Source organism: Lontra canadensis, unplaced genomic scaffold (assembly GCF_010015895.1).
Source record: "Lontra canadensis isolate GAN:19392208 unplaced genomic scaffold, GSC_riverotter_1.0 scaffold28, whole genome shotgun sequence".
NCBI lineage: Eukaryota > Metazoa > Chordata > Mammalia > Carnivora > Mustelidae > Lontra > Lontra canadensis.
Genome location: NW_022631022.1, coordinates 16,564,097 through 16,578,852, shown reverse-complemented (window position 1 = coordinate 16,578,852; position 14,756 = coordinate 16,564,097). Strand labels below are relative to the sequence as shown.

At 33.4% G+C, this 14,756-nt stretch overlaps 1 protein-coding gene across 12 annotated transcripts in view; it reads left to right on the top strand.

Moving 5' to 3' along the window:
• The window catches only part of MYO9A (myosin IXA), a 305,854-nt gene that overhangs the window by 145,044 nt on the left and 146,054 nt on the right, over positions 1-14,756 (top strand). For 11 of the 12 annotated variants that reach the window (XM_032864954.1, XM_032864953.1, XM_032864952.1 and 8 more), the window contains 2 exons: positions 4,430-4,625; positions 13,257-13,376. In XM_032864954.1, coding sequence (XP_032720845.1) covers positions 4,430-4,625; positions 13,257-13,376 — 316 coding nt within the window. The remainder of the gene's footprint in view (positions 1-4,429; positions 4,626-13,256; positions 13,377-14,756) is intronic. The other variant, XM_032864959.1, reaches the window with a different exon arrangement.

Below are 14,756 nucleotides of genomic sequence, written 5' to 3'. Positions count from 1 at the left end.
ATATATTTTGGAGGTATAATTGGTAGAAGCTGATTGATGTATCCTAGCTAAGTGACTTCTGGCTGTAGCTGATGGGTGAATTTGAGGTGTTATTTCTGAGATGGAAGAGACAGAAAGGAACAGATTTTACAACAAACATTAAGAATAACAGAGTGGAATGATAGTTCCCAGGGGCTGTGGGATGGGAGAATTGAGGAAATGTTGGGCAAAGGATACAAACTTGCAGTTAGAAGATGAGTAAATTCTGGAGATCTAATGCACAGCATTGCGATTATAACAACATTGTGATAATGGCACTGTCTTCAGAGTTCTTAAGAGAACAGATTTTAGGTGTTCTTACCACAGAAAAGGAATGGTAGTTATATGACCTGATGGAGGTGTTAGCTAATACTATAGTGGTAGTCCTATTGCAGTATATAAATGTATCAAATCAGCACATTATACACCTTATACATTACATGTTAGTTATATCTCAATTTAAAAAAAGATTTTGAAAATGTAGTTTAAAACAAAAACAAGAAAACTTGAGCTATGAAGTCATACAATGAGGTGCATAAATCCTAAGTGTACAGATTTCTGTCATGCCCCTTCCTAGCTCATTCTCCCTGACACAGAGGTAACCACTACCCTCATTTTTTATCCTTAGTTTTACTTGTTATTACATTTCAGGTAAATGGAATCATACAGTATATACACTTGTGCCTGTGATTAATCATCCTTAGAAAGGTTGAAAGTAAAAGAATGGAAAAAATATATATAGAGAAAAAGTATATATAGAAAGTAAAAGGATGAAAAAAATTATAAAGAAATTTATAAGAAAAGAAATTATTAGCAGACAAGGTAGATTTTACAGCAAGAAGTATTACTAAAGATAAAGATGCACATTTCATAAAAATAAAAGGAGCCAGTTTGATAGGAAGACACAACATCAAAAGTTGTATGTACTTACCGATTGGATTCATTATACAAAAACCAAAGGGAGAATAAAAGAAGAACTGGAAAAATCCATCTAATTGTAGATTTTAATATATATCTCTTTAGTAGCTAACAGAATAAGATGCAAAATGAGTAAAAACTAAAAAATTGAATAGCATTATTAAAAACTGACCTACTTGGCATATCATAAGGATAGCTAGACCGTCTTTGAATGTTTAAACACAACTCTTCTATGTAACCCATGAGTCAAAAAAGAAATCACAATCACAATGCTAATTTCATTATTTATTTATTTATATTTAAAGATTATATTTATTTATTTATTTGAGAGAGAGAGAGAGACAGACAGACAGAGATAGCAAGAGTGAACACCAGCAGGGAAGAGCAGGGAAGGAGGCTCCCCACTGGGCAGGAGCCCTACATGGGGCTTGATCTCATGACCTGAGCTGAAGGCAGACACTTAACCATTTGAGTCATCTATGTGCTTCTATAGTGCTGATTTAAAACTGAGCATTAATAAAAATGCAACATACTAAAATTTGCAGAATCTGTAGCAATTGGTAGGATGCATTTAAAGCAATGATTTATAATTTTAACTGCATGCATTAGGAAGAATGGTTGAAAGTAATTATCTAAGCTTCCATTTCAAGAGACTGAAAAAAGAACAGCAGATGAATCCCCCTTCAAATTAGAGGGAAATAATAAAGGGAAGACTAGAAATTAATGCAATAGAAAACAGACATGCAGTAGAGAAATTAACAAAGCCAAATATTTGTTCCTTGAAAAGGTAACAGAAAATAATAAAAGGTAATAGAATAAAATAAAATGAAAAAAAGTAATAGAAAATAATCTATAATAGAAAAAAAGATTTTAAAAGTAGATGCCAGAAAAGAAAAAGAGGACTTAACTACATACTCAACAGATGTTAAGAAGGGTCTCAACATATTTGCCAATAAATTTGACAGCATAGATAAAATGGAGAATTCCATGAAAATAACACGTCAAAACTGACACCAGAAATACAGGAAAACCTGAGACGCCTATTTCCGTTACATAATTTGAATCAGCAGTTTAAACTTCCCCATAGAGGAAATTCCAGGCCTGTATGGTTTCACTGGCGAATGCTTCCATACATTGAAGTAATACTAGTCCTAGGCATTCGCTTTTAAGTTTGAAATACCTTTAAGGTGTAGAAATGGGTCTCAGACGTAACAACAAAGATCTGAGCTGGAAATACAGATTGGGCCTCGTCATATAGATAGTGTTTAAAGCCATTACTACGGTTGAGATCACCTGATGTAAGATGACTGAGTGAAAATTTTTCCAAGAGTACATAAGACCAAACCCCAAGAATTTCAAATATGGTAAGTAGTAAATCACAAAATGTATTGTTAATAGAAACCAAGAGAAAATTTTCAAGAAGAATGATATGATTAGTTTATGAAATAAACTTAGAAATCTGGAACTATAAAGACAGATGAGACCATTATGTTTGGAAAATAAAGGTTTCCATCAGCATTTGACACCCATCATGGGAAAAAATTCTAGAATTTTACTTTGTACGGTATAGTTATTAATAGGATGGAATGGTCTTCGGTATAAAACAGACAATTTTCAGTTCCTGTAGTACTTACTATGTTTGACCTTTGGCAAGCTTCTTTATCTTTCTGTTTACTTATCAGTAAATTATGGTTTGTAATTATTCTACCTTATTAAGTAATTGTTAGAATTGAATAAGTTATGTATAGTGCTTAACTTAGTGCCTGACGTCTTATTTGCCCTTGGTAAGTATTAGCCAGTGATGGTGGTGGTGATGATTTGGATTTGAAAATTTTTATCAGTTTTACTAACTTTTATAATATATACTTTTGCTCAAAGGGTGTTAAGGGACAAGCCAAGGACCAAGATTCTTGGCCTGTTTCTCCTTTTCTCCTGTTCTTAGGAGAACAAAGACTAGGAAAGGAAACCCCTAAAGAAGTCCAAACTGCCTTCTGGAAAACATCATACTAGACATGCTCCTCATAGAATTCTGAGTTAAAGAGCTGTTATGTCAAGTTGCACCAACTCTGAGTGATTTACTTACCAACTTTTAATCCTTTTATCTGGGTGTGATTACAGCCAAATGCCTACTCTATACATATCAGTCTGGAACATTCTTCCACTGAGTGTAAACTTTTTATTCTTCTTGTCTTTCTGTGGGATATTTTAACCCATTTTCTTCTGTTAAATCCCCCCATCCCCTATCAGCAAGTGGTTTGTACTGTCTATTTACAGTCCTTAGGTAATATGTATATTTTCTGCAGTCTCTGTAGGCCTCCTAGGCACATATATTCATCTGCTTTCTTGGTGTCTGTATGCAGATACGGTATAGTGATAATGAGTGGCTATCTTTGAATCCCTATTTTACTTACTGTGTTATAGGGGCCAGGATAGTTAACTTCTCCATGACTGAGTTTCTTCATGTATAAAATAGGAGTAATAATAATATCTATCTCAAGCAATTGGTAGGTGGATGAAATAAGCTTAAATGAGAAAATACATGTAAAGTGCTCAGAAGAGTGCCACACACATACTACCTTTCAATAAATGTTACTTGCTGCTCTCGTTATCCTCACCATCTCAAACTTCACTTGCACAAAACTGATCTCTTTAATTCATTTCGTATCCCTAAGTCTTCTCTTTTCTCTAGACTTCTCCATATCAATATGGTACCTCCACCTAGTTCCTAAAACCCAAAATATAGGTGTTAACCTTATTCCCTCATTCTTTCACCATGCTATAATACACCAGCTAATTCTTTGCCTTACTTCCAAAACATATCCCAAATATAGTAACTATTTTCCCTTTATGCTGTTACCACCAATGTAGTCTTAAGTCACCATCACCTTTTGTTTGGATTATTTCAATAGCTGGTCTCCTGTTTTCCATTCCTTGTATAAATTCATTTCCTCTGCAGCATCCAGTGATATTTATAAAATATCTTTTAGCTCCATTGGCTTTCTTTTATATTTGAATAAAATCTACAAACTCCTAACTCAGGTTTGCAATACCTATTTATTTGCCAAATCTTTCACCACTCTCACCCTTGCCCAGAATGTTCCAGCTCCTGATCTTATTGTTTGTCTACTAACTTGTCCTACCACCTGTTCATAATAGGTGTTGTATTCCTTTTGTTTGGAACACTGTTCCTTGTCTTCTCATGTCTGGCTCCTTTCTTTCATTCAGCTGTCTGGTAATTTTATGTGATACCCCTTCAGAGAGGCTCTCTACTTAACAAGCTACAATAAAATTGTAGACTATTTACTGTCATCTAAATGTATTATAGAATTCAATAGTTTTAGGATTGGCTGGAACTTTATCAAAGGTGTCTGGTCCAGTTAGCTACCTAGAACAGAATTCACTTCTTTAGTAAACCACTTTTCAAACATGTCACCTATTATCTTCTTGGTTTAATAATTTTTTCAAAAATAACACTGATACTTTTTTTGTGTAGGATTTCCGGGAAAAAAATACAGATCATATGCGCCCTGACATTGTAGCTCTTCTAAGAAGTAGCAAGAATGCATTTATCTCTGGGATGATTGGAATTGATCCCGTAGCTGTTTTCCGATGGGCAGTTCTCAGAGCTTTTTTCAGAGCCATGGTTGCTTTCAGGGAAGCTGGGAAAAGACACATTCAGACAAAAACTGGTAAGCAGTAGATATTAGTATTCTACCATACTTATCTTTTAATTTTTTACCTCTCTTAAGGAGTAGAGACATAATAATTTTGTTCTCTTTTGTTTTCTTAACCATATCCTAACATCATTTTCAGATCTGATTAGTTCCAGTGTGCTTGGTACTTGAGTTAAGTGAATACATGGTGTTTGTTTATATATATGTGTTGGTATATTTTTATTAATAAATACTGAGAGGAGTAATGTATGTAAAGCACCTGATATTCAATAGGTACTTTTAGTAAGACATTGGTAAATTTTTAAACAAAAAAACGAAATGATACTTTACCATTTACTTATATAGAATTAAATATTGATAACCTTTATTTTCTTATGCAATAGTTTTTATGCAGATGAAACAATTTAATGTGGAAGCGTAAATCAGGAGATAGAAAAATTGGATGGAGGTAGGGGGCAGGAGATAACCTTACTTTGAAGAGAAGAAATTTTTGTGATTTTGTGACTATTAGAAGTTTGTTGTTTTTTTTTTTCCCCAAAATACTGTCTTCAGAATTGTGGCGGTAAAGCCAGGTAATAATAGATGAATCTGTTTATGAATGTTAATTTTCTTTTCTTCCTACCCTTAACTCAGTTCATTGGATTTTACTTTGAAATTTAGAAATGAATGGAGCAGGATACTTTTTCTGTGTCTCTTCCCCTTAAATCATGAAATACCATAGTTCACAATCTGCATGAAGGCATCTTATCTTCATAAGCATTTGTTACCTAATGAAAATCACAGTGTAAAAAAAAGAAAAAGAAAAAAATAAAAAAAATCACACTTTTGCTTACTGTAGCTCTAGCCTTAGATAGACCACTGTTGCATAGTGAGGATTTACTAATATATATGTAACCATTTAAAATAAAGTGTTCTGTCCAGAAAAGCTTCAGTAGAAGCGCACTAGGACCCATCTGTACTTTCAGGACTCCCAGATTTACTTACATGGATTTTCAGCATGTGCACTAGCAGTAAAACTTTTAAGTTCAGCTTTTGCATATTCCAAATGAATATTTATATTTGGGAGATTGTATTTCTGAAATGAGAGGGAAAAGCTTAGTTTCTGTATTTCAGATTATAATATGTACAAACTGGCCTTTGTAAATAGGGAGAAATACAGTTTTTTTGGAAAATAAAAGGAATATCTTAAACCTACTTTACCTTTTACAAAATTATCTCTAAGAGGCTTTCTTTGTAAAAAGCTCTAAGGAAAAGTTTTTTCTTTTAATTTAAGATACATTATTAATTATCATGGTGGATTTACCAGTTTTGAAAATTGTAAAAATTGGTAAGTATTCTACTAAGATATAACTGACTATGAGAAGAAACTTTTCTTGTATTTACTATTGGAAATATTGCTTTCTAAAAAGATTAATCACGTTGTTTTTGTGTTCTTTTGGTATTTAAAATCTTATTTGTGAAAGCTGGTTGTATGTTTATTATTATCCTTTGGTACAAAGATACAAAATGTTAATGATCAACAAAATGATAGTGTATTTTTTCTACTTTGATCATGTCTAGATTCTTCTTCTTTTGTAGTCTAATTTTTCTTTCCGGCCAGCACAGAGCATCCATATAATAAACTTTTTGAATACTCTTTTATTTAAGGCTATAACATGCATATAGAAGAAAACTGTGCTCCCAAAAATGTATAGCTCAGTTAATTATCACAAAGTGAACACACCCTGAAACTATCACCTAGATTAAGATGTAGAATATTACCAACAACCCAGAAGTCTCATTGGATAAACTTTTAAAATTTCACTTTTTATCAAGAAAAAGAAAAGTCATAGTTCATTTGTATTTTGATTGAGCAGATTTGTTACAGGAAATAATTATATTGCAGTATATTACTATCAATGCCAGTATTTAGCATTTTTGCTCCTTCTGCATGGATTTAGGATAAAAGGGTGCCATAAAATTTTAGAACATTATAGCATTACAGAACAAAAACTAACAGAATAATTGTGAAAATGGATAAATAATAGTTTCAGAACTTTTAAAATGACCATGAATAGTATGGAGACATAGTGAAAATGAAATATTGGAATTAGAGATTATTTAAGCAGAAGTGGAATTTAAGTAGAATTTAAGTGGAATTTAAGTAGAAGGAAAATTATTTAAGTAGAAGTGGAAGGCAGAAGGTAATCAAGTTCAGAATTTGAATGAGACTAAGAGTTCAAAGATAATCTTTTAGGGAAGAAAGAAGATGTTGACTACAGATGCACAATATATCTTCACATCCTTTGAGAGTATATTTACAAAAAATTTTAGTGTCTCTTAGCTAAATTGCTAATAAATATCCTGATACTAAACTAAAAAAATCTTGGATTTTCTTATGGAATTCCCTGACATTCTTTTTCTTCATCAAGCCATCCAAACACAAATCATATCAAATTAAAATCTACTTTTTGACTGTTATTTTCATAGACTTCCAGATTAAGGAACACAATTTAAGACTTTTTTTTTTCAAAGATTTTATTTATTTATTTGACAGACAGAGATCACAGGTAGGCAGAGAGGCAGGCAGAGAGAGAGAGGGAAGCAGGCTCCCTGCTGAGCAGAGAGCCTGATGCGGGCCTCTATCCCTGGACTCTGGGATCATGTCCTGAGCCGAAGGCAGAAGCTTTAACCCACTGAGCCACCCAGGTGCCCCCAATTTAAGACTTTTAAATAAAAATTCAGTTTATTCTTTTCAAGAATTGATTTGTTATAATTGCATAATGTGTATTATGGTGATCAGAAAGCCATGTAGTGTTCTTAGTGGAATTATTTAAGTAGTCAGTGTGTGTGAAGCTACATATTGGCCCTGCTGGGACTTAGAGTGAGAAATAGTAATGATTTGTTTGGTCAGCAAACAGACTTTACAGAATTAATTCAGGATAGTAGCAATAATTATGTGAAACAGCAAATCCTGGGAAGAAGGGAGACTCTGATTTCTAGAGTTGCCATGTTATATTATTTGAAATATCTGGTGTTCTACACAAAATTCTGAAACACACACACACACACACACACACATATACAAAGAAAAGAAAATGACCTGTATGTGTGAAAAAAGGAATCAATAGAAACTATTGCTGAGGAAAGCCAGACCTTGAACTTAAAAAAGTCTTTAAACTATTTTAAATATGTTCAAAGGCAGCCATATTTGAAGAACTAAAGGAAAGTATGAGAACAGTGTCTCACTACATATAAAATATTAATTTATATGTGTGTGAGAAATTCACTAGAAGAGTTCAGCAACAGATTTGAATAGGCGAGGCCAGAATCAGTGAACTTGACCATAGATCAGTTGAGATTATCTGTTCTAAGGAACAGAAAAAAAGAAATAAGAATGAATAGGAATGAACAGAGCTTTTAGACCTGTAGGACACAATAAAGTACCCTGGCATCTGGCAGTTTAGAAGGACAGAGAAAGGGGTAGTAAGAATGTTTCAAGAAATAATGGCCAAAAACTCTTCAAATTTTCTGAAAAGACTATATACCCAAGAAGATCAACAACCCACAAAGGATCCAAACTTAGATACATCATAATTAGATTGTCCTGAGATAGAAAATATTGAAAGCATCAGGAGAGAAGTAATTCATATACAAAGTGTCCTTAGCAAGATTGACAGTTGATTCATCATCAGGAACCATTGAGGCTAGAGGGCAATACTGGACATATTCAGAGTGCTGAAAGAAAAAAGAGAGTCAAGAATTCTGTATTCACAAATGAAAACCACAGTGAGATTGCTATCTACCTTATACCAGTCAGAATGGCTGAAATTAACAAGTCAGGAAATGACAAGATGTTGGTGAGGACATGGAGAAAGGGGAACCGTCCTACACTATTGGTGGGAATGCAAGCTGGTGTACCTGCTCTGGAAAACAATATGGAGGTCTCTCAAAAAGTTGAAAATAGAGTGGTACCTGGGTGGCTCAGTCGTTAAGCATCTGCCTTCAGCTCAGGTCATAATCCCAGGGTCCTGGGATTGAGCTCTGCATTGGGCTCCCTCCTTAGCAGGAAGCCTGCTTCTCCCTCCCCCACTCCACCTGCTTGTGTTCCCTCTCTCACTGTCTCTCTGTCAAATAAATAAACAAAATCTTAAAAAAAAAAAAAAGAAAGAAAATAGAGCCTCCTACAACCCAGCAGTTGCATTACTAGGTACTTTACCCCAAAGATAAAAATGCAGTGATCTGAAGGGGCACCTGCACCCCGATGTTTTTAGCAGCAATGTCCACAGTAGTGGAAAGAACCCAGATGTCTGTCGACAGATGAATGGATGAAGAAGATGTGGTATATATACACAATGGAATACTATTCAACCATCAAAATAATGAAATCTTGCCATTTGCAATGATGTGGATGGAACTAGAGGGTATTATGCTAAGCGAAATAAGTCAATCAGAGAAAGACAATTATCATATCTTGCTGATATGTGGAATTTAAGAAACAAAACAGAGGATCATAGGGGAAGGGAGGGAAAAATAAAACAAGACAAAATCAGACAGGGAGACAAATCAGAAGAGATCATAGGAAACAAACTGAGGTTGAAGAGGGGAGGAGTGTGGGGTGATGGGGAAACTGGGTGATGGACGTTAAAGAAGGCACGTGATGTAATGAGCACTGGGTATTATGTAAGACTGATGAATCACTGAATTCTGCCTCTGAAACTAATAATATACTGTATGTTAATTAATTGAATTTAAATAATTAATTCCATATTCAGTAAAACTACCCTTCAAAGTGACCATGAAATTAAGACATTTGTGGATAAACAAATCCTGAGCTAGTATTACCAGATCTGCCCCACAAGAAATACTTCAGTGAGTTCTGGCTGAAATGAAAGGAAATTAAATAGTAACTTGAAAGCACTTGAAGTGCCATTAAAGGCAACTATAGAGTGCAGTATAAAATATAGTATGAATATATATTTTTTTACATTTTGTAACTTTTTTCTCTAATTTGATTTAAAAGACAACTATACAAAGCAATAATTATAAATCTTTGTTGATGGGCATGACATTTTAAGGGTATAATTTGTATGACAGTAACAGTATAAAGGAGGAGGAAGAGAATGGAGCTATAGAAGAGAAACATTTTTTTTTATTAACATGTAATGTTTTATTAGCCCCAGGAGTACAGGTCTGTGAATCACCAGGTTTACACACTTCACAGCACTCACCATAGAGCATACCCTCCCCAATGAAGAGAAACATTTTTATATACCGTTGGACTTAAGCAATTTTAAATCCAGACTTGATTGTTGTAAGATGTTAATTATAATTCTCTTGGTATTTGCAAAGAAAATAACTAAAAAATAATATGGTAATATAAATGACAAAAAATAAGAATATACTAGAAAACATCTGTTTAATATAAAAGAAGACAGTATTAAATAGAGGAATAAAAATAGTATATAATAAGACATATATGGAAACTCAACAACACAGGCCACCTGTTGCATGTATCACAAATCACAAATGTATGATTGCATTTATGTGAAATGTCTAGAATAGGCAAATCTGTAGAGGTAGAATGTAGATTAGTGTTTGCCTAGGGCTGGAGTAGGCAAGCTGGGAAATGATGAGGGGAAGGATAATTAAAAAGGTTAATTAAAATGGTTTCTTTTTAGTATGTTGAAGGTATTCTAAAATTCATTGTGGTGATAGTTCAATAGCTTCAGGAGTTATACTAAAAACCATTGAATTGTACACTTTAAATAAGTGAATTGTATAGTATGTGGTTTATATTTCAATGGAACTATTCTACACAAAACACAAGAATGTTCATAGTATCTTTATTCTTAATAGTCCCCAGTTAGAAACACCCAAAAATCTATCAATGGAAGAAAAGATAACCATGTTGTGATACATTCCTACCATGTAACATTATTCTGAGTAAAAAAGAACAGATTACTGATTCTCATGAGTATCATGAGTCACAAAATATACTGGGCAAAAAAGCCAGGCATGAAAAGGTACATAGTGTATGCTTTCATTTAGTTTAAGAACAGGCGAAATAATATAGTACGATAGCTTCTGCAAAGGCATGGGTGGTATTGATAGGAAGGGGTTGAAATAACTTGCTGAGATAATGAAAATGTTCTGTATCTTTATTGAGGATTACATAGATGTAAATATTTTTTAAGCTTATCAAATTTTTACTTGAGATTGTGGTGGTTTGCAATGTGTGAGATACACCTTTAATGGCTGTGTGGCCTGGAAGCTGGCATTACAGCAACTACTTTAGGATCAGAGACATGGCTTCAGGTTTGAATGAATAACTAGGATAGAGTTCCATTATATGGTGTAGTACCTTCAGGGAGCTTAGACTTTTCTGTCACTGAAAAGATTGAAAAATTCTGTCCATTAGCCTTGAGCAGAGAAATAAAAGGACCTTAGCGATCTAACCTTAGGCCTTAGATTGTTCTTAAACTACTTAAAAAAAAAAAAAATCAGTGCCCCATATCTTTACCATGCATTGATATGGGGTCTGAATTTATCTTGTATTTTTGGTACATAATCTCAAGGTAAGGAATTAACAAACTATACCAGGAACTAGCATAAACCAACACTAAATGAAAGTGTTTTAGGAGTTACGAGACTCCTTAGACAATAACTCTTCCTCAATCTGTACTTACAAACTATCCTAGGAAATTTAACCACCTTAACAGGGCATTGTTAACAGCAAATGAGATCAGTTTAAGGTTTGGAAATAGTATTATAGTCTAAAATAGTAGAGAGTTAAAAGAAGGTGTAGAAAGCAGAATGAAAGACGTTAAAAAAAAGATAGGTATGATGGTAAGTCCTAAAATAGTCACAAATACAAAATTACCCATATCCAGATGTCATTGCCACAGTTTATTAGACAAAAGAGTACAGTTGCTGTAGTAATGTCAAGCGATTTCTTCAAACTGCTTACTAATTTAGTATATTTAATATCCTAAACTTTTACATAGAACACTTTAATACCATAATCTCCTTAAAATTATTTCTGACTGGCAGATTATCAAGATGCCTGAAAGTCTTGTGATAACTTTTTAAAATTACAGTTTGGTTAGAGTATAAATAGAACTTTCCAGGCATTTTTTTTTTTTTCCCTCAGATGGTCCCCCTCAACTGATACCTACCTCTTGGCACCACCAACTAACACGTATAGGCTAGTCTGAGCCTAACTAAGCATGCTTTCTTTAAGAAGCCCATCAAAGATGGTGGAGTGGATCATTGATAATGGGCATAGAGTATTTTTACTGAGATGTTCTTCAGCTAAGAAATGATGGATAACTTGATATTTGTCTCTTTTTGAAATACTGAACATTTGCAGCTATGTGCTCTCCACATTGGATGAATGAGAATAGTGTTTTATTAGTTTACTTTTTCAGTATTGGATATGAAAATAATTTTCAAATCTACTTTATTTTTAAAAATCTGCTATTTATAAGTATCTTATTATCTGATGCAAGATTCCATCTCCTAAGCTAAAATGTGGCTGCTTGTTCTCTGGATCTAGTAATCTAGTTTAAGGAATTTTAGTTAGACTAAACCCTGCTTTGCAAACCTCTTTGAACTACTCTGCCTCTATTTAACTTTTTAAATGATTCTGCATTGAGAACTATTCATAGATAGTATCTCATTCCTAATTATACAGTAAATATGCATTAATGAAACTTGATTCATTGTGTTGCTCACTTTGTCTCTATTGTTAAACTGTTCCCTTTTGTTTTTTAAAGGCACACCTACATAAATTTGAACTAAACGTCCTAACTTTAGAGATGTTCTTTGAGTAAATGATAATCAACACCTTCCCCCCCGCCCACAAAAAACCTGGAGATGCCTATTTTCTTTTAATCCATCTATTACTAATATTAATGGTACTGACCTCCCGCCAGCCTCCTTTTATTGTTAGAGTGACTCACTGTTTCAATAGCACTAATCTGGGGCTTTGGTCCTTCCTTGAACATGCTCTCTTCCCTTTCCCACAAATAGTTGATTTTGTCTCACTTGACTAAGTGGTGGTGAGGTACATTTTCCAACTCTCTTTTCAGATTTATAAATACCAAAGTGCTGCTGGGTTTCCCTGCTCTATGGTGCTTTTCTTCCTGTTCTTTAAACATTGACACACTTGTTGGAATTCCTACAAGTGTGGTTAATTGCAAGATTTGTGAAAGAATTATTTAACTTTTGGTAAATTGTTTTGGGTGTATTTTTCTTTGGGGTTCCATCATTGTTCCTTGCATTGTTGCCAACTATATGCTAATTATATTTCAGAACTGATAAAAATGGGCCTGTTTAAAAAAATAAACATACAAATTGTTTTGAAATTTCCCTAATTTTTTAAATTAGAAATTTTTAGTATGATATTAATTCACAACACTTTCAGTACTGAAAGGAATACTTTGAATACCTAAAAAAGACCTTTGTATTTTCCTTTTATTTTTGTGTGATTTCCTCAAATCAGTTTAGAAAATTTATTCACATTTAATGCATATTACTTGATACATTTTTAAAAATATATTCTTAAAATAGTTGGCAGCATTGTCCTTGATTCTCTATTGGTTTGGGCTTATATAATATCTTTTTTCTTTTCTCCATTTTTTTGTTTTTCTTTTGCTTCCTAAGGGCATGATGATACAGCGCCATGTGCAATTTTGAAAAGTATGGATAGTTTTAGCTTTCTCCAGCACCCAGTCCACCAGAGGAGCTTAGAGATTCTGCAGAGGTGCAAGGAAGAGAAGTACAGTAAGGCTGCAAATCCTGATAAACTCTGTGTCATCACGTATCTGTTTGGAAATGGAAACCAAGAGCATTCTGCACCAGGGTGGGACATAAATTGCCTTGACAATGTGACCTCCATAATCCTTTGACCAGTCTCAGGATATTGAGACTTTATTTCTTCTTTCTTTTGAAAAAGTTGATATACCTTTTCTTTGAACTTGGGTGACTATTTTTTGCCTGTGATCCTTGAGTTGTTAATTATACTTGGTTTTAGAGTCTGAATTGGTTTCCAGTTTTGTCTTTAAAGTAGCTGAGTGATGGTTACAAATCGAGTAATGATTTTTTTCCTGCTAATTTTTTAAAAAAGCTTTATTGAAATCTAATTGAGGTAAAATCGCATGCAAAAGCATAGAGTTTGATAAGTTTTAACATATATATGCACTTTTGAAATCATTAGCACAGTCTAGTTAATTGCCATATCTGACACTGCCAAAAGTTTCCTCTGCCCCTTTCTAATTTTGGCTGATTTTATGCTTGTTTATGCTTTAATTTGAACATCAGCAGTATTGCTTCTGTGTATCATTGTTTAATCCACTTTGTTTGATTGCAGTTCTATCAGACCTTTCTGTCTCTGGTTTAGAGTAAAGCCACCACATTAATGTTTTGGCTTAAGAAAGAATGAGAATCACGATGGATATTCTTTTTTAATTTTTAAATTTTTTTTTATAAAATTAGTGTGAAAAGATGCCCTTGGTCTCCATTTCCTCCCTTCTATTTGTTATACTCATTCTGAATGAAAATGGGTTCTTTTGCCTGTTGTGGGATTATAGTTTCTTGGCAATTGCTATAGTGAGGATGAAGAGGTCTTTTAAAATACTCAAAGCCCAACTCAGCAATTTGCAAATAATGGACTTAAATTACTTACATATTCTGAGCTTTTTACAAATTACCATAGATTTACTTTGTTAATTTCACAGTTTTGTGATTGAAATTCCATGAAATTTTAGGATCCAATTATCAGTGAAAGGAGAATGTAATTAGAATTTCTAAAAGCAATGTTGTGGGTTCTTTAGTTCTGCTTTCACTGTTGTATAAGAAAATGTGTAATGCATTTTGAAAAATACTATTAAAAATGTTTTCTTATTTTAGAAAGAACAATGGTAAGTATTTCATTTTAAAAAGAACATCGTGTTACTATTAATTATTGCTGTTTCTAAAAAGTATACAGTAAGTCTTCATTTCAGTTAGCTATCTTCCTCTTCTAAATCTTTTAATCCATGGGACATTATTTAAAAGAGCCTACAGATCTTTTGGGGGAGTTTAAATTTTTTTTACTTTTAAATAGTGGCAGGTAGTTTATTTGTTTTGCTGATCTTCATGACCCTCAGTCCATCCCAGCTTAGT